General features: G+C 39.0%; 1 protein-coding gene across 3 annotated transcripts in view; it reads left to right on the top strand.

The window, feature by feature from the left end:
- The first annotated feature begins 4,937 nt into the window (after positions 1-4,937).
- The window catches only part of LOC106877136 (mitochondrial glycine transporter A), a 75,316-nt gene continuing 54,690 nt past the window's right edge, over positions 4,938-25,563 (top strand). For 2 of the 3 annotated variants that reach the window (XR_008266612.2, XM_052975879.2), the window contains exons 1-2: positions 7,676-7,938; positions 14,470-14,582. Coding sequence is in view for 2 of the 3 variants with exons in the window: in XM_052975879.2 (XP_052831839.1) it covers positions 7,849-7,938; positions 14,470-14,582 (203 nt within the window). In the remaining variant the exon portion in view is untranslated. Of the gene's footprint in view, positions 5,118-7,675; positions 7,939-14,469; positions 14,583-25,563 lie in introns of those variants that run through there. The other variant, XM_052975880.2, reaches the window with a different exon arrangement.

The following is a 25,563-nucleotide window of genomic DNA, read 5'->3' as shown; positions in this document are numbered from 1 at the left end:
TTTCTTTGGGATGTCGCTAAATTTCTTTCTGATTTTTGCCAGAATATTTTTAAAAGGCGTAGTTTAGATGTAGTTTAAATTTATAGTTTAGCAACACCCAACTTGATTTTGGTGAGAAATAATGTTTTTTCCTTGTGCTATCAGCTAATCTCATCCCCTAATATACTGCAAATGACGTTTTTGCATCAAATTAAATTTTTTTCTGTGCTATCAACAAAGCATTTCGGCTGCCATGTTAACGATTCTCCCTGTTCGACCATCCTTATGCAATTTATATTAAAATGGTAGTGTTGAAGTTGGTAGTTACCTGGTGTGATGGATGAAGACAAACGTGTATTCAAATTGATCACTCATTTATTGCATTACTTTTACAAGACAGGACTCTCAATAAATATGATTACATGTGTGGTAGACTTAGCATGCTCACATGGAATTGCACGCTGTTAAAATGACAATGAGCTAGCAGTTTGATGATGGAAGTGACATCTCACCTGCTCCCTGGCTTTCCTCGGCTGTCAAGGCAATGTCCCTTGCTGTCTCTTCTGTCAGAAGAGCTAGTAATAAGACAGTGGTGTAGACATAGCAGGGAACACAAGCTTGTCAGTGAGCCAGGGTCACGTGACTATGTTTCAGCGTTTGACTACTGAAACACCAGGTTCCTGTTGCTGCGGAAATGCTTGGTCACATGACTGGTGGTTTTAGTTGGTAAACCTGACAGCACTGCTACAAGTCTATTAACTCGCAGGCATTTTTAAGTGCACATTTTGATTGCTTTTTATTTTACCACAGAGATAAAGTCCATAATAGACATTTATAATAATTTTATGATTCTATAGACCTTGGTGCAAATTGACTGGGAACCTGAGGCCCACCAAAACTGTTCCCAATTGGGACCCACATCTCCTAAGGCTGGCTCTGCCTGGGGGCGCCCTCTGTAGGCACAGTCTGCAGTGCTATTGGTGCTGTATCGCTGTTGCAGGTGATAGATGGTGCTGACAGGGACATTGTAAGCTTTTGCAACAACCAGAGTATGATGCCCTGCTTGTAATCAGCCAATAGCTTGTTCTCTCTGCACTACTGACAATTGGGTCATACCTGTTGCATCCCAAATTATGAATGCCAGGGACGCGATTCAAGCTAATTTTTTATACCCATAACCTCCACGAGATGCATGTGCATTTCGGTTTTGATGATAATTGTTTGTGACTGCCACCCACAGCATTCAATACAGCTGCATTTTGGTGTCTCATTTCAAGGAAAGTTGAAAGGTTACTTGCAATTTGGGTCACAGCCATAAACCAGTATGTCTTGGAATATTTACACTTACATCCCTGAAATAAATTTTCAGAATTTACCATGTGGTAAATGACATTTGAAAAAATTGCATTTCTTTTACAGTTCAGTGTATGATTTGTGTGTATTGCATTATCCAAGTAATTTAGTTCCATCAATGTTCTCTATCTATGCTGTTTTTTTTTTCTGTAATATGCCTTTGTAACAGATGAAATAAACTCATTACATTTTGAATTTATATGCAGTATAGTTAAAATGGGATATGTGAAAGCAAAAACGAGGTGATAGAGCAAAACTGATCAGAAAATTGAATTCACTACATCACAATGAGTAAAAAACACTTATTCACATACTTGCATCAGAGTAAAAAAAAAAAAAAAAATTTATAAACCAGCATAATCCTTTCTACTAAAGGCACAAGGCCTGAAATTTTGGGAGAGGGGACTAATCGATTACATTGACCCCAATATTTTGCAGCACTTAATATGATGCCCTCTTGACTGGTTAATAGTATTATATTTCGACTTCTAAAAAAAAAAAAAAAATAAGAAACAAATGAACCAAAAAACTATAGACCCTAACCTGCTTCACAATGATGTATAAGATATCAACATCTATCTTGATTAAATGCACCAGTAACTTCCTTACAGAAGACAGCATATTCCCTAATGAGCAAAAAGGAGGTAAACATGGGTCCTATAGTTGCAAAGATCAGCTTCTAATGAATAAGACGATTTTGGAAGATTGTCACAAACAGCACAAAATAGCCCGGATAGACAATAAAAAAGATTTTGATAGTCTACCACATAGCTGGATAGAGAAATGTCTGGAAATTTATAAAATAGCACCTACTTTGCAAAAATTCTTATCTATAAGTATGAAATCATGAAAAACTACACTGACTTTGAATAGCGAGAATGAATTGTCAAATGCTGGGGACATAAGAATTTCATGTGACATTTTCCAGGATGACTCCCTATCTCCACATCTTTTTTGTCTAGTCTTAATACTTCTTCCCAAATTGCTCGATAAAGCACTATGTGGCTATAAAATTTTTAACAAAACTATAAATCATCTCTTTTACATGGATGATTTAAAGCTTTTTGCAACAAATGACCAGAAAGTGCATGGCTTACTAGCAATAGTGATGACATCAGGATGGAATTTGGCCTAGATAAATGCATAAAAGCTACCTTCATCAGAGGGAAAATGACAGAAACATTAAACTTGACCAAGAGAATGTTATAAAGGAATTAGAACCAAAGGAAGGTTACAAATACTTAGAGGTATACGAAGGTGATGGAATTAAACATTCAATGATGAAGGAAAAGAATGTTATTGCAGAGTAAGGGCAATACTCAAGGCAGAGCTAAATGCAAGATACAAGATCAAAGCAATTAATATTTTAGCCGTACCAATTGTAACCAAAAATCCAAATAGTTAAAAACTCCCATAAAAAAAGAAGCAAGATTATCAGACTGGCAAGAGAAGGCCTTGAATGGTAGATTTCCAAAGATAGTTACAGAAAATAGAAAGAATGAGGCATGACTGGTGTTACAGAAAGGAAGGCTGAAGAGGGAGACAGTGTATTAGTAGCAGCACAAGATCAGGCATTGAAGATTAACTGGATAAAAATCAATATAGACAAAAATCAGGTAGATTCCCAATGTAAGTTATGTAAATCAAAGGAAGAAAGTGTTACTCATATAGTTAGTGAATATAGTATGCTGGCACAGAAAGGATACTAAAAAATTGTGACAACCTAAGGAGAAATAATCCACTTGGAGTTATATACACAGCTAGGATTTGATCATACTGATAAGTAGTATGAACATGAACCTAGTAAAGTGCTAGGAAATGAGAAATATAAGATATTGTGAGATTTTAATATTCAGACAGAGTAATATAAAGCTAGAAGGTATTATTTAGTAGTGGTAGACAAAGAGAATAGGAAGTGCCAAATGATGAGAACGTCAATATGAGAAGTATAGAGAAAATAGCAAAATACCAGAACCAATCCATTTAATTATAGAGGCTATGGAAAGTGTAAGTAAAATGTATTCCTGTAGTTAAAGGTGTATTAGGAACTATTCCTAAAGATTTGAACAGATGGATAGAGGAAAAAGGCATAAAACCAAGTTTAGTGCAGCTCCAGAAGACAGTATTATTAAGAAAAACTAGCATATTTAGGAATATTCCTAGCATATAAGCTTACTTGCTGCCTGATGTTAGGAATTTTGCCAACAGTCTAATCTGTGGTGTGTAAATGAAATGATAATGATGGACTCTCCTGTCAAAGATGAAGTATAAGCATTCAGTTTTTGCCAAATGACCTGCACAAATGATTTGTTTATAATGATCAAGTGTTCATGCTGCGCATTAGCTTAATCTCGCCATCAAATCAACATTGTCTGAACAGGTGCATGGTGTACCATGCATCAGGTGTCGAAGTGATTGCAGAGCAACATGAGATGAAGTGTTTTGCTCAAGAACACAACGCACAACCAGGTCTAGGAATTGAAATTATGATCACTAGATCGTGAGTGCAACACCCTAACCACTGGGCCATGCGCCCTCACATCATTAGCATTCCAAAAAAAATGCTTGATGGTATTTTGTCCATCTTTAGGTTCTGTGTTCAAATTCCGCTGAGGTTGACTTTGCCTTTCATCCTTTTAAGGTCGATAAAATAAGAACAAGTTGATAATAATAATGGTTTCAAATTTTGTGGGAGGGAGTAAGTTGATCACATTAACCCCAGTGCTCAACTGGTACTTATTTTACCAACCTCAAAAGGATGAAAAGTAAGATTGACCTCAGTGGAATTTTAACACAGAATATAAAGCTGATGAAATTTTACTAAGCATTTTCCGCAACATAGTAACAATTCTGCCAACTTGCTGCAAATTTTGCCATAAGGGCAGCAATTTTGGGGGAGGGGATGAATCGATTACATTGACTCCAGTGTTCAACTGGTACTTATTTTATCGACCCCAAAAGGACGAAAGGCAGAGTTGACCTTTGTAGAATTTGAACTCAGAATGTAGCGATGGGCAAAATACTGCTAAGCATTTTGTCCAATGCACTAATGATTCTGCCAGCTCGTCGCCTAAATAATGATGATAATAATAATAATAATAATGATAATGATGATGATGATGATGATGATGATGGTGATGGTGATGATGATAATAATAACCAGGGGAGGGGTTAAGTCAATTACATCAACCCCAATACTTAACTGGTACTTATTTTATCAACCCCGAAAGAATGAAAGGCAAAATCAACCTTGGCAGCATAGTAATAATAATAATAATAATCCTTTCTACTATAAGTACAAGGCTAGTAATTTCAGGGAAGTGGGTAAGTTGATTATATTGACCCCAGTGCTCAACTGGTGCTTATTTTATCAACCTTGGTAGAATTCGAACTCAGAACATGAAGCTGAAAAAATACCATTAAGCATTTTGTTTGGCATGCTAGCGATTCTGCCAGCCCATCACCTTGATAATAAACATGTTGATGATAACAACAACAGCAACAATAATAACAACAATACTATCAATGATTTGCCATGAACAAGTCTAATCCAGTTGTAGATAAGGCCTGATCTATATAAACTCCTGTTTGTTTCTCTACGATGTAATCTGAACTAGTTTCTCTCTCCCCCACCATCTCAGCCCTCAGCTGACAGACACACACACAAACTCAGAAAGAAGGTTTATAAAGCACTCAAAGGCCTAAATATGTACCAAACAATGGCCAAGCAGTATTCAAATACAACTGTCTATATTTCTCTACCCAAATCATTCACCATGTCGCATGTAAGTCACATCTACATTTCTCTTTCATTTCTATTTATTACTTTTTATTCCCTCTCCAACACTAATAGTCATGCTCTCCTGGACCAATGTCAGGGGTCCTGGGACATGCATTTTTGTACTCTCACTACATGCTTCCCAGATCAAACTGTAGGCTTATTGCTGGTTGTACTGACATTAGGTGTTAAGTGCACTGACAGTTGCTTTGGATAGGACCCCATGGAGGTGGCACCTGAGGACTCTACTCCCAACAACTCATTCAGGAATAGTAGGAAGACAAAGATGGATGAATGAATGGATTTTTTTTTCTTTCTTATAGTTTTCTGATCCAGAATTAATAATAGTAATCTGAAATTAATGGATTGATGTATTATTTAATGAATTAATCTCAGTTCAAGTTCAAGTGAGGTCAACTTTGCTTTTCTTTATTTCAGGGTTGATAAAATAAGTACCAGTTGAGCACTGGGGCCAATATAATCAATTAAGTCATTCCCTCAAATTTCAGGCCTTGTGCCAATAGTAGAAAGAATTATTATTATTATTATTATTATTATTATTATTATTATTAAGGCATGAGTGCACATGGCTGAGTGCTTAGGGTATTGCACTCATGATCATGAGATTGTGGCTTCAATTCGTAGACTGAGTGATGCGTTGTTTTTTGAGCAAAACATATCATGTTGCGTTGATTTGCGATCACTTCGACACCTGGCACATTGTACACCGTGCTGCTATTCAGACGATGTCAATTTGATTGAGAGAGTGAGCTGTGAATGATACCCTAGGTGGGCATTTATTTTATAGCCAGAATAAGGATATATAGTTATAACCTGGTGTATATATAATTATACTTTATGGGTACTGTAGTGAATATTATACACAGGTACTACACCACCATTTTGGACATTGATGGTCCGGAACCTCTTATAATCTACACTAATCTACACTAATGTACTGGTACATGTATTTAATTTAGGCAGTCTTCTGGTTTTAGTAGACGTCATTCACTCTCTTTATTATGAAGCAATGTTGTGTGGGCAAATATCGTTGTGTGCTAATACCAAAAAATTGCCTTGATTTAATTATAGAAGTAAATTTAATAATTGTTTAATTTAGAATAGTTTGACCAAATATCTCTGGTCCAGAAGAAAAATCAATAACCCAGAAAGGCTTTGGGGTGCTGCCTTAACATGTGGAACCTTAATCATAACCTAGATCAGGTCATTTCATAGCACAGACCAGAGGTGGGGAACTTTTTCACCTTCAAAGACTGCATTCAGTTAGTTGTAATCAAATAAGGTCACATTCAAGAAATTTCAATTAGATATTTTTCAAAATCTACATTATTTTGTAAAAATCTAATTTCTGTGTACCAGTTAACTTCAAAAGATGAAAAAATTTTCTTACTTCTAAAGTTCACTGACTTTGTTGTGACTACTTTTTAAGAAAAGCATTTGAATATTTGGATGCAGCATGAAGGTCTGCAGTTTCAGCTGATCCTCTAGATGGTTATGCCATCTGTGACCTTAAGGGCATGTAGTAACGCCGTGCGCATGCGTAGTCTCACGCATGCGTGGAATTCAACAACCAAGCTTTCCTGCTTCATTCTGTCTCTTTCTTACTGGCCAGCGATTGAGCAAGGACGTGTTTAGCTGTCTCTCTCCATCTTTCGAACTTACGCTAGACAGCTCGCTCACATCTACATACCAACGTCCCAACAACCATGCTCACACACACAGAAGACGTATATATTAACCACCTTGAATAAATGTTGTTTGTGTTGATAGTCTGGAGTTCAGCGTTCCGTTATATTCTTAATTTTATATAGGAAAGTCAGGTATACATCTAATGATGTATAACCCACTTTCCTATAGGCATATTGACTTTGGTTAGGGAGAATGTAGATTTGTGGCAATAAGTGGTTGAAAAGCAGGAAGGCATTTTTCATGCATGTTGCCGATGGCATGGATATTCTATTGCATTTTTCGATATCTCAATCAGGTCTTTCTTCGTGTCAAATAAGACTTTAAAATGTCATCTTCTGAGAGCTCAAAAGGTTCCATTTGGAGCCTTGGTAACATCAACTACGTGAGGTTGAAATGCTGATTTGATTGTGATGTCATGATTCTTAAAGTCAGTGAACCTTTCACTGAATTCTCCAATTAATAAGTACATAACAGTTGTGTATTCTTCGAATGATTTGTATGAATCTTCCTATTCATCAATGACCTTTGCGGCTAACTGGGGAAAATGGTCATCTGAAAGTACCTTTTAAAGAAGAAGGGTTTTGAAAAAAAGATAGCTTTTTTCCGAAATGCTTGGATTTTTTAAGGTTAAAATGAAAATAAAAGATGAACATTTATGAAAATAAAAAGATTTGTTCTACAGAATTTGGATTCGTTCAAAAGGCTACACATAATGGCCTAGAACCGCTAGTTCCCCATCCCTGGTGTACACTACAGATACAGGACTGCACTCTAACGTAGCATCTGCTTTGGAAGCAAGGGTTCCGGAAAACTCATGTTATACTTGTGTAGAGGAAGACATTTATCACACAGGGAACGAACGTCATGTTACACCGTCAATGCCAATTTTACCAGTCTTGTTCCTCAGCGCTTAACTGTTTTCAACATCGTCTGGCTTCTTCGACTAAATTCTAACCTCATTCTATATATCATATATATTTTATATTATACTCCCACCTTTCATTGCTACAAACCCTTATCAAGGTCATATGCTGAAAGATGTGCCACCTACAAAGGTTAAAAACCATGAAACAATACATCAACAAACCTCGAAATCCACCACAGACTCTTCTATTACTGTGAGACATCCATTTTGTTTATATTTTCTCTAGTTTTGTTCCCTACCCCACTCATCTTACTGTTTGTTGCTTTTATCTTTCGTGTCTTCCTTCTGTAGTATTTCGACGTTTTATTGCGTTTTAAAATTATGCCTGGCCGGGTGGGGGTGGGGGTCTGTGTGTGTTTATATGTTTATGTCTGTGCGTCTGTGAATAGTGTTTGCTTGGCTGGAACATACATTTCATACACACGTTAATTTAAATAGTTTAATAAGTAAACCTATTCATGTGATGTCCCTGTGGTAAAAAAAAAAAATTATTAATATTATGGCATACCAACAAAAGTGCCTCTTTCGATTTCGTTCCCTATAACTTTTATGCCATTATCATCTGTGTAATGTCAATATTATTAATATGCTTAGAGGTATTTCATTCGTCTTTATGTTCGAAGTTCAAATGCCACCGAGGTCGACTTTACCTTTCGTCTTTTGAGGTCATTAAAACAAGTACCAGTTGAGCACTGGGATCGTTGTATTCGACTACTCAACTCCCCGTAAATTTCAGGCCTTGTGAAAGGATTATAAATGGATAAAAAAAAAAGAAAGTTGGGAAACCCCCAAAACCTGAAAGAGATTAGATTATGTGATGTAGAAACGAGAGAAAGAAAGAAGTTAATACACGTAGTAAGTTTACTTATTAATTTAAAGAGGCTTCAAAATTATGAACGTAATAAAATAACTAATTCGTTCTTCAATCCTCTCCTTGTGTAATGAAAGTTTATACAAATACTTTTCAAACTGCGTAGATTACGATTATAAAGAAATTTGTGTGGACATTTTTTTTCTGAGTGTATGGAGAGAGGTGTTTCGGATAAGGAAGACCACATAAAATGAAAATTTTCCGTTTTGACAGGGATTTTTCCTATTGTTTTTCACCACAGCCTTTGAAGTGATGGGGAGCAATGCCAAAATAAACAGCTGGTCTTGTTCGTTAATTTCCGTAATTTTTTTTTTATTCATTTACTTTTGTTTTAAAATGAAAGAGAGGAGAATGTGAAAGATGTATGGGTCCGGTAGTTATGATGTATGTACGTGTATATGAAATGGACGTGTGAGAGAGAAAGAGATAAGTAAAGGAGTGTGTTGTCATGTATACGTACATGCATAAATAAATATGCGCACATCTTTTTTGTATGTGGACGTGTGAGAGAGAGAGAGATGAGTGAAGGAGTGTGTTGTCATGTATACGTACATACATAAATATGCATACATCTTTTGTGTGTGTGTCATCATCATCATCATCATCGTTTAACGTCCGCTTTCCATGCTAGCATGGGTTGGACTGAGGACTGGTGAACCAGATGGCTACACCAGGCTCCAATCTGATTTCGCAGAGTTTCTACAGCTGGATGCTCTTCCTAACGCCAACCACTCCGAGAGTGTAGTGGGTGCTTTTACGTGCCACCGGCGCGAAGGCCAGTCAGGCGATACTGGCTACGGCCACGCTCAAAATGGTGTATTTTACGTGCCACCTGCACAGTCCAGCGGCACTGGCAACGATCTCGCTCGAACGACTTTTCACGTGCCAGGAAGGCGACGCTGGTGACGATCACGCTCGAACCGTGCTCTTAGCGCTCCACTGGTACAGGTGCCATCACGATTTCACTTTCGCTTGCTCCAACAGGTCTTCGCAAGCCGAGTTTAGTGTCCAATGAAGGAGACGTTGGCATGGGGGCCAGTCATCGAATTTAGTTCGATTTCGATTACACTTGCCTCGACAGGTCTTTGCAAGCTGAATTTAGTGTCCAATGAAGTAAAGGTACGCATAAGTGGGATGGCTACATCCCTGGCAGAGGCCTTGGATTTTGGTCTCACTTGACTTGCCGGGTTCTCTCACGCACAGCATATTTCCAAAGGTCTTGGTCAGAAGTCATTGTCTTGGTGAGGCCCAATGTTCGGAGGTCACGCTTCACCACCTCATCCCAGGTCTTCCGGGCCTACCTCTTCCACAGGTTCCCTCAACTGCTTGGGTGTGGCACTTTTTCACACAGCTATCCTCATCCATTCTCACCACATGACCATACCAACGCAATCGTCTCTCTTGCACACCACAACTGATGCTTCTTCGGTTCAACTTTTCTCTCAAGGTACTTACACTCTGTTGGGTATGCACACTGACATTACACATCCATCGGAGCATACTGGCTTCATTCCTTTCGAGCTTACGCATGTCTTCAGCAGTCACGGCCCATGTTTCACTGCCATGTAGCATGGCTGTTCGTACACATGCATCATACAGTCTGTCTTTTACTCTGAGAGAGAGAGACCCTTTGTCGCCAGCAGAGGTAAGAGCTCTCTGAACTTTGCCCAGGCTATTCTTATTCTAGCAGCTACACTTTCAGTGCACCCTCCCCAACTACTAACTTGGTCACCTAGATAGCGGAAGCTATCAACTACTTCTAGTTTTTCTCCCTGGAATGTGGCAGAAGTTGTTTTCTGCACATTTTCAGTGTTTATTGCTCCTGAACATCTGCCACATACAAAAACTAACTTCCAAGTAAACCTTCCTTTGATATTGCTGCACCTCGTATGTGTCCATAGCTTACACTGGGTACATCTTATAGAGTTTCTACCTACGCCTTTTCTACAGATTGAGCAGGGCCTTCTACCTGAAGGGGTTTGTGTTTTGTCTACCTTCCTACTTATTAGGACTTTGGTTTTAGCTAGGTTGACTCTAAGGCCCTTCGATTCTAGTCCTTGCTTCCACACCTGAAACTTCTCTTCTAGTTCTGATAGTGACTCAGCAATTAGCGCAAGGTCATCAGCATAGAGGAGCTCCCAGGGGCATCCTGTCTTGAATTCCTCTGTTATCGCCTGGAGAACTATGATAAATAGGAGGGGGCTGAGGACAGAACCTTGGTGGACCCCTACCTCTACCCGGAATTCTTCAGTGCTACTTAGACATCATGCTCTGTCTTGCATACATACATACAAAAAGATGTATGCATATGACGTATACAGACAACACAACCCTTGTCTCTCTCTCTCTCTCTCACACACACACGCATACATGCATGAATTGCCGGAGGTAAAGAATAAGTACATCACCCGTTTTCGGCGTAACAAAAACCCTCAGGTGTACGTATTCTTTACTTTCACCCATGAATATATACAAACGTACATACTACAAAAACACGTGTGCGTGTATGACTGACTACAAATACATAGAGCTGAACATGGAGTGCAAAAAGTAAATAAATTTTTAAATTTTACGGAAATTAACAAAATATGTAAGTTCAAGCGAAAGAATGCCCCCCCCCCCCCCCAATGTGTGTTGAATGCATATGAGAACAAAAATTTGCGTCAACAAACCGATTATAAAGAAATTTGGATTAATATATAGTTTGATTCCCAGTCACCAGCATAACAAAAAAAACCCCAAAAAACACTAGGGTTTCAGAGGAGGTGGGGAGAGGACTTTCGGAAAATCCACAAGATCCGATTTTTTCCCTCGTAACTTTGAGGAAAATGGAGATCTTTTAATGAAAGAGGGGGTGGGGGAGAGAAAGAAATTCATAATTTTTTTTTTTTGTTTGAGTGTAATGGAAAAAAGTTTGAAAATATAATTAGTGAAACCATATTCAACACTGTATTTATGAATTTGTTTCTTTCACCATGATACATGGAATCTTTTTTAAAACCTTTTTCTGTTATTCAAACGAAAAATAAATTAATCTGAAAAAAATATTTGTTTTTGGAGTTTTCAGTTAAAAAAAGTGTAAATATATTTATAGGGAAAGCTGTGCGATTCAAGGGAGATTTGGCTGTTGTTTCTAGCACATCCCAATACCACCCTTCTCGTTTTCACTCTCATGTATTGATGTTTTTTCAATATTTATCATTAAACGCATTTTATGGAATGATGATACCAATGACCACACACATGCTCAATTGATGGGATATGGGCAACAACAAAAAAACTGGTAATTAAAATTTTTACCCCCCACCTTAATTAAGCGAGGCCGTGTGTGTGTAAGAAAAAAACATTTTCTAACAGAAAAGTATGTTATTAAAATGAATTATCTTTTACATATTTTTTAAAAAATCACTGTGGCCTCAGGGTCTCTACTATTTAAAATTATAAACAGAAACAATCAGGGGTGAGGAGTGGGGTTGAAAAATACATAGATTTTCAAATTTTTTTTTTATAACATAAATGTGTTTATGGAGAGAATATATTGAAAAGCATCAATACATGCATGAGTGAGAAAGAAACAAGGAGGGTTGTCTTGGGTTGTGCTAGAAACAACAGCCAAATCTCCCTTAAATCACACTTTTTCCTCTGAAAATATTTACAATTTTTTTTTTTTACCGAAAAGGCTCCTCCTCTAACTTTCAATGCCATTCTAAAAATATGCAATCACTTTATCAAAATTTCAAAGCTACAGAATAATGCAGGATTAATTGAAATCAATGTGAATGAAAAAGTATTACATTTGACAGAATAATCTGAATGCTAAAGGATTAATCTATACACACTGTCAATAAACCAGTTATTGCAGTGTTTCTAGTGAGATAATATCTCTGATGGGTGTACAGAAAAATAAAAAATTCATCTCAGCAGTGGCCAGAGAGAGTGCCAGATGCATTATTGCCTTTTAGAGACTTTTCTGTGTTTTTAACAGTAAATTCATAAGAAATGTTATCTCAGGACAGAAACTGTAGTAATTGGTGTATTGAGGGTGTATACATTGAGTATGATATATAGATAGCTATTTTAATTAAACACTACCTCAATTGTGTCTACCAGATATGCATATATTTAATTGCGGTGAGCTCTAAATTGTTAATTAGAAATAATCATTTAGTGAGGAAAAGAGAATTTTATTAAGTTTTGTCTGTGAAAGGTTTGAGTGAAACAAAATGACCCAAGTACTTATTTTTTAAACCTGGTTCATATATTGGTTTCTTTTTGTCAAACCACTAAGTTATAGGAACATAAACAAACCAACACTGGTTGTCAAGCAGTGGTGGGGGACAAATACAAAACCACATGCACACACACACATATGATGCGCTTCTTTCAGTATCTATTTACCAAATACATTCACAATGCTTTGGCTGGCCCAAAAGCACTTACCCAAGGTTTTATGTAGTGGGACTGAACCCAAAACCATGTCGTTGGGAAGCAAACTTTTTATCACATAAAACCCAGGTGCAGGCCTGGGCTTTTATGTTTGTTTGTATTGAAGTCTGCTCTGACCCCACAAGTTTATGACTAAAGGTGGAACTTCTGGAAGAAATTTGAGACCCTGAGACTGGGGTAGGATCCTCTCTATTGTAGGGTGGGACCCAGCTGATAGTCACTGGACTGGACAGAGGCATTCTGCCCATTGACATTTTATTTTATTTTTAGACACAGTCCATCTAGAACTACATTATCTATTGATGTTTCCTTCCATTTTGAACCCTTTAACACTATAAATGACCACTATAGGACTCCAAATAACACTGATACAGCTGGTAAAAGAACATGAACTGGGTAAGAAACTGCACTCAATCTCAACGGCAGCATATAGATATAGATGAGAGCTTACCCTCCCTGATTATGATGATGATAATGAAAACAGACCACCCAGCAGGCAACAAAAAGGTGTAAGACAAAAGCTAGCAAGAAAAACCATTGCACGAGCAATACCCCAAATGAGCTGAGGAAACTGATTTAGATATGAGAATTGCTGGCTTGAAAGCTGAAACAGAAGGAATTATCCAAGCATCACACCATCAGAGTCCCCTCATCCAAAACTATCGAGCTAATGTTTTGCACAAAGGGGCAGACACAGTATGTAGACTCTGTGATGACAAACTTGAAAGCATTGATCACATTGTTGCCAGTTGCCCAGTCCTTACTCCTACAGAATATAAAACCAGCCATGATTGAGTTGGCCAGTACTGGCGCTTATGCCATCACTATTATATCCCACACATTAAGAACTGGTATGAACTCCATCCACAGCCAGTCACCAAAAAGAATGAGTGTTATCATCCTAAGGAATTTTGGCATACATACAGACAGGCAAATAAATGCTTAAAGACCTAAGACAAAAAACATGTCTGTTAATTGATATGACAGTACCTACTGATAGAAACATCTCACTAAAAGAATTTGAGAAACTATAAAAATACTTGAAGATGTAGCAATTAAAAACCTAACCATCTTTGTTGTAGGTGCCTTGGGAATGATAAAAAAAAAGGTACCAATCAATTTTTTATAAGATCCTGGGGAAACCATCAATCTGTGAAGTTCAAAAAATTGTGCTGACATCAACTGCTCACCTTCTCAAGAAGCTTCTCTCTATATGCATGCCTTAAGTCTCTGGTTGAGAGTCAGATGGAAGAGGAAATAAATTGGAAATCACATGAAAAATAATAATAGTAATAATATATGGTTGTTCTCAAAGTGATTTATTGTAAATTCTTTCTTTAATACCAGTGTAAATATTTTAATCTTCAGACATGTTTTTTCTTTTTTTTTTTTTCATCATTGCTGCAGGTATCGATCATAAAATCTTTCCTGGCTGGTTCGCTAAGTGGAACTTGCTCAGCTCTTCTCTTCCAACCATTAGATTTGGTGAAAACACGACTGCAATCACCAGTCAAAGCTGGGTGAGTAACTAGTTTGACGAATTCTTGTGAATGAATGAATGAACTCGCTTCAAAACCAAACCTACACTTAACATGTATGAGGTGGGGTATGGTGACATTTACTATCAAACTTATATATGTCAATAGATATAATTCTCTCTCTCTCTCTTTCTCTCTCTCTCTCTCTCTCTCTCTCTCTCTCTATATATATATATATATATGTGTGTGTGTGTGTGTTTGTGTATGTATATGTATGTATGTATATATGTATGTATATGTATGTTAAGGCGCATGGCTCAGTGGTTAGAGCATTGAGCTTACGATCATGAGGTTGTGAGTTCGATTCCCGAACCGGGCTGTGTGTTGTGTTCTTGAGCAAGACACTTTATTTCACGTTGCTCCAGTTAACTCAGCTGTAGAAATGAGTTGCAACATCACAGGTGCCAAGCTGTATCAGCCTTTGCTTTTCCCTTGCATAACATCAGTGGTGTGGAGGGGGGAGGCTGGTATGCATGGGTGACTGCTGGCCTTCCAGAAACAACCTTGCCCGGACTTGTGCCTTGGAGGGTAACTCTCTAGGTGCAATCTCATGGTCATTCATGACCGAAGGGGGTCTCCTCATATATGTATATATATATATATATATATATATATATATATATATATATATATATATATATATATATGTATGTATGTATGTATGTATGTATATGTATGTATTGCCTTCTCCCTCTCGCTTATTCCACCTTTTTCTCTTCTCTTTCATCTTCCTTTGCACATTCCACTCTACGTTTCATAAACCATTTAAATCATCTTTTCCACATGTTCCTCGCTCTCACTAAACAACATAAACTCTACTCACTTCTTCACTCTGTCACACCCGATCATCTCCACCTGTAGCTGCCCCACGGAATTGATCTCAAAATACCTTGACTGTGTCCTTGCCCACCTAGTGGTTTCCCTCCCCTCCCACATACACATCACTAACTATGCTCTCCGTCTCTTCAACTCTTTCTCCTTCCCTCCTGAACCCTCTAAACTTCTCTTCACTCTTGATATCAAGAGTCGGTATACGATGGTCCCACACAACGAAGGACTTCTTGCACTCAAACACTTTGTAGACCTTCAACCCAAACCCCAACATGACACCTCCACACTTCATCTGACCGAACTTGTTCTCTCCCTCAACTGCTCATTCGCAGGGGATTTTTACCAACAGGTCTTGGGAGTGGCCATGGGAATGAGAATGGGCTGCAATTATGCGAACCTGTTCATTGGCTATGTTGAGGCCCAAATATTCTCATGATTCACTAGTCCCACTCCCGAACTATATGGTTGTTATATTGATGACTGTATCGGTGTGACCTCACTCTCCTGTGAAAAACTAGACTCCTTCTTCTCTTTTGTCCAATCCTTCCATCCTGCCCTTGAATTCTCCACTATTTCCAACACTTCTGTTGCATTTCTTGACATTTCAGTCAACATACACCACTCCACTTTCACTACCTCCATCTGCTACAAACACACTGACTCACACTCCTACCTTAACTTCTCCTTCTCCCACCCTACCCACACCAAGCTCTCCATCCTCTACTCCCAATTCCTCCATCTGCACAGGCTCTGCAGTGACTTTGAGACTGAGTCTCAACTCATTACTCACCACTTTATCCTTTGTGGATATCCCCTCACCACTATCCACACAGCCCTTGCCATGGACCATGCCTCTGCTCTCTCTCCTCGCACCTGCACCACCGTTGCCCATCTGTTTCCCCTCACCTACCACCCCTCCACTCTACTTCTCCAATGCACTTTTCAGAGCCTTCTGGCGACTCCAGTCCAACCCCGCCACCTCGCACATCTTCCCAACCTATCCCTTCCCACCTTCAAACAAGCCCACAACCTACGTGACTACCTGGTCCACAGTTTCTTCCCTCACCCCACCTCCCAACCCGGCTTGTTCCCCTGCTTCCACCCATGCTGCCACATTTGCCCCTACCACTCCAACACCACCATCCTCACAGGCACCCATCATCATCTCTATCATATCAGTGACTCCTTTATCTGCACTTCTAGCAATGTCATTTACTGCATCTACTGCTCTTTCTACCCTGCTGTGTACATTGGTCAAACGGGACACCACTTGGCTAACTGGTTTGCAGAGCACCTCCAAGACATCAGACTCAGCAATGACACCCCGGTCTCACGCCATTTCTGCTCTACCGGTCATTCACTACAACACCTGTCTGAGTTCAGATTGTCTTTGCACAGGGGCCATCCAGACTCCTGCCATCGCTATGAACAGGAATTAATCTTCTCTCTTCGTTCTTTTGCGCCACTTGGGCTCAACACCCCTCCTTTTTTCATCTGTCTCCCTTCTTCTCCGCTCTTCATCTGACACCTACTTCTCCTCTCTTCCTCTCTTCACTCCTACTCACCTTCTATCTTCATTGATATTTATTTTCTCTTATTCCTTTCTGTTGAAGAATGTAGGCTCAAAAGATAGAAAACTTTCTCACTTTCCCAAGCATCAAACTAATACACCTACTTGTTATTCGTACACCTGCCTTCATCTTTTGTTTATCTGTAAATTTCAACTATATATATATGTATATAAATATATGTATTTATGTATATATATGTATGTATGTAAATATATGTATGTGAATATATGTATGTATATATATATATCTATATATATATAAACCGGAGTAAGCACTTGAAGTGTGCAACAAGGTGGAAAAAAGAGTACTCAAATACCAGAGGTAGAGTAATATGCTTTATTTAAAAGCAGCAGAAATATAACAAAAAAACTGTTACTCTGAGTTTCACGTTCCCGTTCATCGGACAGTTTTGTTAGAAATGGAGAAAGAATAACAATGCAATCGAAAGTAATATAAAATTTAAAACACATGGATTCGTTTGATTGGTCGTTTCAAATAACGGTCATGGATTGTAGAAGAAGTAGATTTGGGAATATATATATAGTGGTGATAGGATCAAAAAGGAAATAAGTCTATTCAAAAGATGGTAAAAGATGGATGTTTTTGCCAGGTCGAATAGGTTGCCTATGAGGATCCGTGCGATTATGTTGCATGATCATTTGTGCATTTTTGTTTGTGATAAAATTTAAATGTATGGAAAGAGCGGTGATTGCAGTTGCTAAATGCTTCATTATATCGATTAAGTAGAGTGGGAGAATTGTATCTTAAAGATATGGAACACCTCCTTTAGGCAAAGCTTGCAGTTGGAGCGCTGGCCCTGGTATGGAGTTCCAGAATCTAAGATGGACCATTTTAAAATATATTGGGTATTTGTGCTTTTGAGGTGATGAATGTGATTGGCTAATGTTGTAGATTTACTGTGTTTGTCGTATCTAAAAGAGTGCAAATGGGCTGCGCAGCGATGTTTGAAGTTTTTAGTTGCACCTATGTATGTAGCAGTAGAGTTATGTAATAGATTTCTCACGGTGCATTTATATATTACGTTGTATCTTACACAATGTGTTTGAAGCGGGCAGATAGTCCCGGAGCAACAGTTACAAGTATAGGAGGCTTGAGCGTTGCGTCTGTTGGTGGGTGAGTTATTACTATTGGAGGATATGTTATTGGGGGATGTGTAGGAATCTAGATCAATGGAATTATTGTTATGGCTATTTGTCCTATCATTGTTATTATTGGTATTGTTATTATCTAGAATATTAATGGGTTGGGATCTACTGTGGTTTTGTTCGAGTGTACGGACGTTATTGTTAGAAGAAGTATATTAATGTCCGTATTGGGTGTATGTGTGTGTCGGGTGCTGGCGCTAGCGTAGTTATGGTTGCGTAGGTTTTGGTAATAGAGCGAGAGTTTATGTTTATTAGAAGTTGCTATAATAGATTCGAAGTTAGGAGTGGTAGAATACGACAATTTTAAAGTGGATCTGTTGAATATAGAGTGGTATTTGTGTTGTTGTTGGAAGTTAGAATCTAGTATTTTAAAGAAAGATTTGGCTAAGTTCCTAGTGTTAAGTGAGAATGGGGGGGGGGGGCACCGCTTTTTTGGGGGGTTCTGTGCATGTTGTAATCGAGGTATTTAGGTGGAGGGCAGTTGTCCATATTTTTGGTGCGGCTAACTGTTTTATACATCTTAGATTTAGCCCTAGTGTTATAAGTGTGTTTGTGGGGTCTGTTTGAATATGTGGGTGGTTGGTTGTGGTTGTGATTAATGTTATGTCCTTGGGGTGCGATTTGGGATATAAATTGTTTAAGTCTGGTGTTATGGATGTATTTTATTTGTTGGGAGAAACCACTACCCGCTAGTGCTTGATTGTAGTATGGAGCGTGATTGTTAAAGATATGCGGGTTGAGATACCCATGATTATGTTATCGAAAGTAGATCTGTGATGATTAGAGTGAATATTGAGGTATTTTAAGTACTGGTTGGGTTTATGATAGGGGGAGTGCTGCGAGTTAGATAGGTTCAGAGAGACGTCCAAGAAGTTAGCCGTTTTATACGCGTTTTCAAATGTTATTGATAGATTCATACTTGAGAAGAATTTGTGTAGATCCTTTTTTGTCCCCTCAATGGAAGATTTATTAGTAGCCTTGGTAATAAGTAAAGCGTCGTCTCTATAAAGACCACCATGGATGTTAGGGAAGTGTGATTTTAATTGGTGGAGTATGTACAATCCAACTAAATCCGTGGCCTGAGTGGAATCGGAAGATCCCATGGTTACATCAAATAACTTGTTAGAGCTATTAGTATGTTGATTAGCTCGGCACCAGAGCTTGTTATCGAAAGCTATAAGAGTTTTGCGAGCGTTGATTATAATGTTAATTTCTAAAGGGGTTATGCTAGTAAGATTCCTGGCGAAAAGAATGGCCTTATTTAGAAGTTTAGGAGATATAGAGGAGTAATAATTGTTGATATCGAATTGGAGGAACGAGAAGGAGTTTTTGTTCTCCAAGGTGTGGAACCATGCAATGACCTCCCTGGTGTGGTACCATAGATTTGCATGTAGTTTCTCTTTGACGATTGGTATTATCTTGTCTAAAATATTTTTACTAATTCTTCGGAGGTTGGATTTTGTAGGGCATTTAGCAACTGCAATCACCGCTCTTTCCATACATTTAAATTTTATCACAAACAAAAATGCACAAATGATCACGCAACATAATTGCACGGCTCCCCATAGGCAACCTATTCGACCTGGCAAAAACATCCATCTTTTACCATCTTTTGAATAGACTTATTTCCTTTTCGATCCTATCACCACTATATATATATATTCCCAAATCTACTTCCTCTACACTCTACTTGACAATAACACCACCACCACATACAGGCTACTTGGTTACTTTCAATCCCAATTCCACCGTCTGTAAATACGTTTAGCTATCTTTTAGATTGGTATTATCCCACTCCTCTCTCCCTTTATTACTGTCCTTGATTTATCACCCATACCCCCACCACCTATATACTACCTCTGCGCATTCCTTCCTACTCACTAAACCATTTAACCTCATCCCCCCTTCCTCCTTCCCTCACTATACTCATCCTCTCTATCCAGTCAGATCAACTGACCATAAAAATATACCACTACCATTCTCCACTTGAATCTTTCCTCTATCCTCTTCCCATTCTGTCTTCAAGACTTGACCTACTTACCCTACGCACTTTTCTCACTTGACCTGGGCATCCTTCAAGTAAACACAAGCAAAATACCTTGGACACAATATGGCATATATTCACCTCTGCTATCTCAGCCTTTGCTGCAGCAACTATTTCTGGATTATTCCCACAAGGATTACTTTACACGGAGACTTACTACTGGAATGAAACTACACTCCAAGTACTGTTCTCTCTTTCTTTCTTTTTTTCAACGCATCACACTCGCTATCACTTCATACTAAAACTCTCCGCCTATGGATATAATAATCGATTCCTTTACTGTTTCTGTCTCCGATGAAGGGAAGTACTGGATCTTCCCAGAAACAGCTGTAAGACTCTATCCATAAAATATATTTCCAACCTTACCATTGCTCTCTTTATCTTTTTATATATTTACATATGCACACGCTAATACACGACTTATAATCCCCAATCCTGTTCATACAATGATTGGGGCAAAACTAGTCGGTATGCAGCACTTACTCGGTATTACCTGTATCCTCTTGGGTTTGGTTAAATCCAATACCCTCCTCAACCTTATATATATATATATATATATATATATATATATATATAAACAATTGTAGCGTGGAAGGTGTTTATAAGCCATTTAAGAAACAAAACCGTTAGATTCACTTCAACATTTAAATTTAATTTGCCAAAATATTTTCGTCGCTTTGAGACCGTGACCTGTTCACTGACAAAATTCCGTGCTGCATCTCATGCGAGGTGGAGGGGTCGGACTGGAGTCGCCAGAAGGCTCTGAGAATAGTGTGTTGGAGAAGTAGAGTGGAGGGGTGGTAGGTGAGGAGAAACAGATGGGCAACGGTGGGAATTTTGTCACTGAACAGGTCAGTGGCAAATTAAATTTAAATATTGAAGTGAATCTAACGGTTTTTGTGTGTTTCTTAAATGGCTTATAAACACCTTCCATGATGCAATTGTTTTTGTTCCAGCACACGATCTCAGATCAGGTCACTTGCTATGCAAGTACATCTCCGTAATATGTGTATATATATATATATATATATATATATATATATATATATATATATATACAAATAAACCTTGGGAGAGGCATTATGCCGGTAATAAACACACGCACTGGTTCAGTCCTTTATTAATTTATATAGTTTTTTGTTAAATTATTTCATTACACTCTTGCAATCTCTTCAGTAACTTGTCTCTCCACTTCCATTTATTTTGAATGTATGATCTGGCGTTGTTTTGGTGTTGTTTCGAAACTGTTTGGTATGAGCATGTGAGTGTGTGCAAGCTCGTATGTGTGCACGCTCATATGTGTGCACGCACTTATGTGTTCGTGCTTAAATGTAAGTATGTGCGTCCATATGTGTGTTTGTAACAATTTCGTTTATATCAGATCAGATAGAGACTTTTTAATTAATTTATTTACGTTCATATTCCGCATCATATGTGTGAACAACACATGCAACCATGGGCAATTGTAAGGCCCTCATCTACGTGTATTTGGTGTTTAAAATTGGTTGCGTTTCAGTTATGAGGACCGACTCCTGTATTTGTCGCAACAATGCGTCACCAGGGTGTCTAGACAGGATTTCTATGCTAATTCTGTCCAGTACACCGCCATGTTGTTCTTTGGTATGCTGGTAGAGCACCGAGGTTTGTTTTTGATTATTATAGTCCCTCCAATGTTCGTTTACACGCTCAGCCAAACTTCTTGCCGTTTCATCCATGTATGTCGTGTTTCTGTTTTTACACTCACCATCCATACAGCTTATTTTGTAGACTACATTTCTGGCTTTGCAGTTGGCATCAGGACTATTTTTGCACACAATGCAACTCTCCTCAACACACCTTGTTCTTCTGAAGGGATATGTTTTACATATTATTGATCTAATTGATCTCCCTGGTTTTTCTATAACATTTATCCTCAACTTGGTACTTTTGAGGATTTTTCGAAATCTGCGGGCCAGTTCTCCGTGTAGCGTGGCATCCACAAACATTACTCCCTGGAACTTGTCGGTATTGTACTACGTGGTCTTTTTGTTTGTTTTGTCACTAATCCTTTGTAGTCTATTCCACTGTTTGTTACGACCCAGAGGATAATATCCAAACACAAAAAATGGTTGCACATGCTGTAGGTGCAAGTCTGAAGACCACCCTGCAGAACCATATAGTTAAATTCAATGAAAGACTATACATGCAGATCCAGGGAGCGGCTATTGGTGTCAGTGTGGCCGGAGACGTGGCAAGCCTATTCATGACCTGGTGGGACAAAAAGCTGAAAACAACTCTCGAAGAACACTCAATAACACTCAAACTATACGGGAGATATGTGGATGACATTAACATCGTAGTCAAAACACCATCAAACATTCAGACTGAAGAGAACGAGAAGATCGTGATGGAAAACATCCAGAATATAGCTAATACAATACACCAGAGCATCAAGGTAACAATAGATTACCCAACAAGACACCTAAACATGAGACTCCCAGTACTTGACACAGAACTTTGGCTAGAAACAATTAATGACAAAGTTCAAATCCTCCAATCACATTATATGAAACCTATATCTTCAAAGTATGTTATCCATAAGAATTCGACTCTATCACACAGTGTGAAAATCAATATATTAATAGCCGATTTAGTTAAAATAATGAAAAACATATCCCCCCTGTGCAGTCCATGGGAGGGGCAAAAACATATTCAAGACTTCATGCATCGCATGCAATTTTCGGGATACAGCCAGAAAGATAGAATTCGGGTATATTTTCTAAGCTTCCTAAATTCATGCTACGTTATATTCTAATCACCCAGAATTCATTGCTCTTTTAAAAAATTACGATTTATGCATTGTTGTCTCTCAAATATTTAAAATCTACAATTAAGAGCCCTCTCTACTCGCTGGCGGTACCTACCCACCACCACTACCCATTTTCCTTTATTCAAAAATTCTTATCGCTCCTTAAAATTATGGCTTTTAAGTGTTGATTTCTCAGCCCAAGAATTACAGCGTGATGTGCTGCTTGACTGGTCCCCCCCCCCCTCTCTCTCTCTCTCTCTCTCTCTCTCTCTCTCTTTATATATATATATGATGATGATGATGATGATCTTTTCTCCCGCCATGCCTCTGTCTACCCCTCCATCCTCTCTCTCCCCCTTCGTAGTTTTTCCTTTAAGGTCTTCAGGTTCTGGCTATATATAAATGAGAAACCCATTCTAAATTATCTCGCTGACGTACTACGACGAAATACCCAAGATGCAGATAAGATAGAGATTTTTATTTATTTACGGCCTCAAACATCTCAATACCTTGCGCTTTAGTTTTGTCCCTTATTATTTATCTTGTTTCTCTCCATGAAATTCAATTGAATTCAGTTGTTGTCTTAAATTCATGCTTATTCATTTTCTAAGCTTCCTAAATTCATGCTACGTTATATTCTAATCACCCAGAATTCATTGCTCTTTTAAAAAATTACGATTTATGCATTGTTGTCTCTCAAATATTTAAAATCTACAATTAAGAGCCCTCTCTACTCGCTGGCGGTACCTACCCACCACCACTACCCATTTTCCTTTATTCAAAAATTCTTATCGCTCCTTAAAATTATGGCTTTTAAGTGTTGATTTCTCAGCCCAAGAATTACAGCGTGATGTGCTGCTTGACTGGTCCCCCCTCTCTCTCTCTCTCTCTCTCTCTCTCTCTCTCTCTCTCTTTCTCTCTCTCTCTCTCTCTCTCTCTTTATATATATATATGATGATGATGATCTTTTCTCCCGCCATGCCTCTGTCTACCCCTCCATCCTCTCTCTCCCCCTTCGTAGTTTTTCCTTTAAGGTCTTCAGGTTCTGGCTATATATAAATGAGAAACCCATTCTAAATTATCTCGCTGACGTACTACGACGAAATACCCAAGATGCAGATAAGATAGAGATTTTTATTTATTTACGGCCTCAAACATCTCAATACCTTGCGCTTTAGTTTTGTCCCTTATTATTTATCTTGTTTCTCTCCATGAAATTCAATTGAATTCAGTTGTTGTCTTAAATTCATGCTTATTCATTTTCTAAGCTTCCTAAATTCATGCTACGTTATATTCTAATCACCCAGAATTCATTGCTCTTTTAAAAAATTACGATTTATGCATTGTTGTCTCTCAAATATTTAAAATCTACAATTAAGAGCCCTCTCTACTCGCTGGCGGTAACCCGCCCTCCCACCCCCTCCACCGGAAGTTCATTCCTCTGTCATCCCACCCCCTCCACCGGAAGTTCATTCCTCTGCCATCCCACCCCCTCCACCGGAAGTTCATTCCTCTGTCATCCCACCCCCTCCACCGGAAGTTCATTCCTCTGTCATCCCACCCCCTCCACCGGAAGTTCATTCCTCTGTCATCCCACCCCCTCCACCGGAAGTTCATTCCTCTGTCATCCCACCCCCTCCACCGGAAGTTCATTCCTCTGCCATCCCACCCCCTCCACCGGAAGTTCATTTCTCTGTCATCCCGCCCCCTCCACCGGAAGTCCATTCCTCTGTCATCCCACCCCCTCCACCGGAAGTTCATTCCTCTGTCATCCCACCCCTCCACCGGAAGTACATTCCTCTGTCATCCCACCCCCTCCACCGGAAGTTCATTCCTCTGTCATCCCACCCCTCCACCGGAAGTTCATTCCTCTGTCATCCCACCCCTCCACCGGAAGTTCATTCCTCTGTCATCCCACCCCCTCCACCGGAAGTTCATTCCTCTGTCATCCCACCCCCTCCACCGGAAGTTCATTCCTCTGTCATCCCGCCCCCTCCACCGGAAGTTCATCCCTTTGTCATCCTGTCAACCTCGGCTGTCTCCCGGAACCCATCTAGTGGCCTTGGCCATCCTCTCCCCTACCTTTGGGTAGCGCATTAAGGTTGAGAAATGTTTGCAGGTTGTAGGTAATGTTTTGCTTATGAATTCTTCCAATTGCAAGTTTTCTTTTCAGGTACACGACACTGCTTTTCCTCTTCCCAGGCTACAGGCCCACACCCCCAACACCCATACTGTTAGGATTGGCACTCTCAACGTCGGCACGCTGAAAGGTAGATCTGGTGAAATTGTTGAGATGCTTGAACGGAGATGCGTAGATATGTGCTGCATCCAGGAAGTAAGATGGAGAGGAGGTTCTGCAAGGTTCCTCACAGGCAAAGAACACAGGTACAAGATTTTCTGGGCAGGGAACACTGACGGGGTCGGGGGCGTAGGAATACTTCTAGCGGAGAAATGGGTGGATAAGGTAATCGAGGTCGTTAGAGTAAGTGACAGAGTACTTAAGATCAGACTAGTGCTTCATCATAGATTAGCTACTGTCATCTCAGCCTATGCACCTCAACCT

The sequence above is a fragment of the Octopus bimaculoides genome, chromosome 23 (assembly GCF_046866305.1).
Source record: "Octopus bimaculoides isolate indiv1 chromosome 23, ASM4686630v1, whole genome shotgun sequence".
Taxonomy (NCBI): domain Eukaryota; kingdom Metazoa; phylum Mollusca; class Cephalopoda; order Octopoda; family Octopodidae; genus Octopus; species Octopus bimaculoides.
Note: the sequence above shows the minus strand (reverse complement) of the source record. Positions and strands in the feature narration are given on the sequence as shown.